At 27.5% G+C, this 4482-nt stretch overlaps 1 protein-coding gene across 1 annotated transcript in view; it reads left to right on the forward strand.

Moving 5' to 3' along the window:
- Positions 1-4482, forward strand: part of LOC106789482 (beta-1,4-N-acetylgalactosaminyltransferase bre-4-like) — a gene marked incomplete in the record, with an annotated part of 97635 nt that overhangs the window by 75558 nt on the left and 17595 nt on the right. Inside the window, 1 exon segment of the mRNA XM_014753709.1 lies at positions 3983-4332. Within this exon segment, the coding sequence (XP_014609195.1) occupies positions 3983-4332 (350 nt within the window).

Raw genomic sequence — 4482 nt, forward strand, 5'->3', positions numbered from 1 at the left:
TATATATATATATATATATATATATGTATACAAACGTGGATACATACTTACATACGTACGTGTATACACAGAGATAAAAATAGAAAAAAATAAAAAAAGAATTCTTTAGATGGTATTGGTAAGTAAAAGGAAGATGCTTGCTTCGCTGAATCTCCGGAAATTGCCATTGCATCAACCAACAGGGGTGAGGGTGAGGGGTGAGGGGAAGAAGAAGAAGAAATAGAAAATACGGTAAATGTAGAGAAATTAATGACCATAAAAAAGGTGTTGCTAAAATCTGAACATTATTGTTCAAATTCGTAACCGAAATATAATAATATTATAGAAAAACTTTTGTGTTCGAGAAGAGAAAAGGGATAAAGTTATTTAAAATAAAATAGAAAGAGATAGGGGAGAGTGGATTATTTTCTTTTACAATTAAAAGTTGTTGTTTTTTTTTTTACTTTTGTTAAATGAAAATAACGTTGAAGATATTTTTCGATGTATAATAAAAATACAAAAATGTATATATTATATTTTTTTCTTTTCTTTTGTTATTGTTATTTTTATTTTATTCAACTAAACGAAAAGTTCCTTTTCAAATAAAGAACGAAATATATAATATTTTCTTTTACAATTAGTTGTGCTTTTTTTTCTTTTGTTATAGATCAAAATAACGTTGAAGATATTTTTCAATGTAAAATAAATACAAAAATGTATATATTGTATTTTTTTCTTTTTTTTTTCTTTTGTTATTGCTACTTTTATTTTATTCAACGGAACGAAAAGTTCTATATAAAAAGAACAAAATTTATAGTTATGTATATATATGTAATTTATGTATATGAATATGTAAATGAATTAGGTAACCGAGAAAGTTTACCATGGTGTTTCCAGATATATAGAGATACATCATTTATTTCTACCGATTAAAACGGCAAGAACTTTCTTAGTTATTTGATATTATACAGTAAATGTAAAAAGTATTCATATTATTTTATCACGAGACTTTGCAAAATTATTATTTATTAATAACTAATGTCTTTTCTCTTATTAAATTAGATACAGACAAAAATAATGCATCAGATAACAAACAAATATTTCGATCGAATAATCTTTACTTATCTTTTCTTTTTATTTTTTTTTGTACTCTAACTATATTACCATAAATTAAAAATTAATTAAAAGTACAAAATTTCATATAAATATCTTTGTTTCTATAATAAAAAAAAAAAAGAAACGAAAAGATATGCAATACCCTTTACCCTTTTACCTGTTTTACACAAACATAATTCAATGTATTTTATTTATTCGTTAAATGAGAACATCTATGATAGATGAAACGAACACAGATTACATTTACGATTCATTATTCTCATGATCATCTTATAATACGACACCAATTCGTACCGACGAGTTTACTATTCTAACTCGTTCACGTTCAATAACGTATCCGCAATTTTTACCGTTATGCAACTGGCTGTAACCAACCAACGATTATAGAAGAATTTTTTCATCCTAGATAGTTGCATATAAAACACACGCACGCATACATATACACAATCGCATCGTGCACGCGGCCACAACGTAGTTAATCGCGTATGGGGAAATAAAAAATAAAAAAAAAAAAAAAAAAATAGAAAAAAAGGAATATAACGGTGCCAAGAAGACATTTTGAACCGCATATCGGTGATCGTGATCAAGACTTTATAAGTCGTACGACCAATTTCCCTGACCATTTCTTGGGTTCTTAAAGCAATTATCGAATACTGCATCGTCAGCACGTAAGAAACGAGAGATAACGAAATAGAAAGAGAAAGAGAAAGAGAAAGAGATGATAGGGTGAAGGTGAGGGTGAAGAGGGGGAATGAATGGAAAGCACAAATCCGAGGACTTTAATTCCTTTAATTCTCTTATTTTTTTTTTCTTATTTTTTTTTTTTCTATTTCTATTCCTAAAGATTACCGTTGCAATAATCTATCGATGAAAAAGAAGAAGAAGAAAAAAAAGGTTATTAACGAGACACCCTTGAAACTCAGACTTTTCTTATAAATAATATATGATTTATTAAAAAGAAAAAGAAAAAGGAAAAAAAAAGGCAACGTCATCCAGTAATAATATTAATATCACGATATAATAACCTTGCAAAAGTAATAATTATTAATTTATTCGATTCCTGGTAAGAATGAAAAAGATAATGAAAAGAAAAAGAAAAAGAAAAATAAAATAAAACAAGATTTACGTGTTTCTTATTTAAACGCGTTAATTAAATTCCTTATCCTTGGAATTGTTTTACAATAGAAGAAGAGGGGGAAGGAAAAAAAAATAATAATTATTAATTCCTCGTACACAAAGTTTATCCTCAAGGAAGATTATAATCCGAGTGATTTGCTTAGACACAGATACCAATGACAGTAGTAGTACGTTACCAACATTAAGCTAACTGTTAAACGCTCGATCGAGTTTCTAATCGTCAAACACACAACCTCTTGGTATATGTTTATATATGTGTGTGTGTATGTGTATGCGTGTGGCCGCACGATTACGTTATGGTGCATAGTTAGACGCGAGATATAGTAATGGTTCTCGCATGCATTCGCATTCGCGCACGTGGTTCCACCCTGCACAGGTTACCTGTCGATGGATAATTAGGTTCTAAGGGATAGCTCGATGCACCGCTAGATTTGGTATTAACCATCGATCGATATCTATCTATCTCTCCCATACTCGTTTATTTAACCTCTGTGTACTATTAGTATCTTTCTCTCTCTCTCTCTCTCTCAGTAACTTAGTCAGTCATTCTCAGTATCTGGAATCACGTTCAAGGCGAGAACTTGATGGTCTTCGTTCGTCTACTGTGTTATTAGTATCTACTCTGAACAATCTAATTATGTTACAACTATCAAGGAACGGATTATAGAATACCTCTTGTGGTATATATATATATTATTCCCCTATTAGTTTAGTAACCCTAATCAAATCGGTAATACTTTGTCTTTATATTGTGTATCAATAAATGTGGATAATAGGGGGTGATATATATATATATTGGATTAATTTTAAAATTTAATACTATTTATTTTTATATATATATTCCTATTAGTTTATTCATTATCTCTATTTTTTATATCAATAAATATGGATAATAAGGGGTGATATATATGGAAATATTGGATTCATTTTAAAATTTAATACTATTTATTTTTATATATATATTCCTATTAGTTTATTCATTGTCTTTATTTTGTGTATCAATAAATAGAAACAATAAGATAATGGAAATATTAATTAATTTTAAAGTTTAACATATATTATATATATTCCTATTAGTTTATTCATTGTCTCTATTTTGTGTATCAATAAATATAAATAACAGGGGGTTATATATGGAAATATTGGATTAATTTTAAAATTTAATTATGTATTTTTATATATATATTCCTATTATAGTTTAACCATTGTCTCTATTTTGTGTATCAATAAATATGTGGATATTATAGGGTGATATAGAAATATTGATTAGTTTTAAAGTATATATTTTATATATTGTAATTAGTTTAACCATTGTCTCTATTTTATGTATCAATAAATAGAAACAATAAGATAATGGAAATATTGATTAATTTTAAAGTTTAACATATATTTTATATATATTTTTATTAGTTTAACCCCTTAACCTACGAGTTACGTTCGAAAATTTTTATTTTATTTTTATTTATTATATTAAATTTTTACCAAACATTTATAATTTTAAGAGGGCCCACCACTAATATTCCTTTTTGGATCGATCATCGTACCCGGGCTATACCCGTAGTTGTAGGTTAAAAGGTTAATCATTACATTAAACCTAATCAAATCGTTAATACTTTGTATCTATTTAGTATATCAATAAGTATGGACAAGTTAATGTGAACAATAGGATAAATATTGAATTAATTTAAAAATTTATTATTATGTATTTATATATATATGTGTTTTTCTTTATTTATATTTTAATTTTCAGGTATGCCGATCGAACGTATAGAAATCATCCTCGTGGATTAATAATATACGGTCCAGCTACCGTGTCAAATATTTTCGGAAACAATAACAACATCAGTAACAATGATATATCTTCGAAAATATTCGAATCAATTGGCAAAGGGAATACCAATGGAAGTGTTCTCACGAATGGTACCAAAACTGAGACTGCTGTCATTGCTGATGCTGATGCCGCTGCTGCTGTTGCTGGAGTATTTCCGACGAACAACAACAACGTCGTCATTGGTTTGCCTTCTGGAAGGCCTCAATATGCTTCGAATGCCACGAATAACGCGATGATGCAACAATGTCCATTGGTTGCACCGAATCTCGGTAAGATAAACTCTTAAATTCATTTACATTGAAATACATTAACTTGTATTTGTAATTCTTATATATATATATAAGTCTAGAAGAATAAATATATAATATATAATTAAATTAATATATTAATATATATATTAATATTTAATATATATATTA

The sequence above is a fragment of the Polistes canadensis genome, unplaced genomic scaffold (genome assembly GCF_001313835.1).
Source record: "Polistes canadensis isolate GaletaPanama2010 unplaced genomic scaffold, ASM131383v1 scaffold_186, whole genome shotgun sequence".
NCBI lineage: Eukaryota > Metazoa > Arthropoda > Insecta > Hymenoptera > Vespidae > Polistes > Polistes canadensis.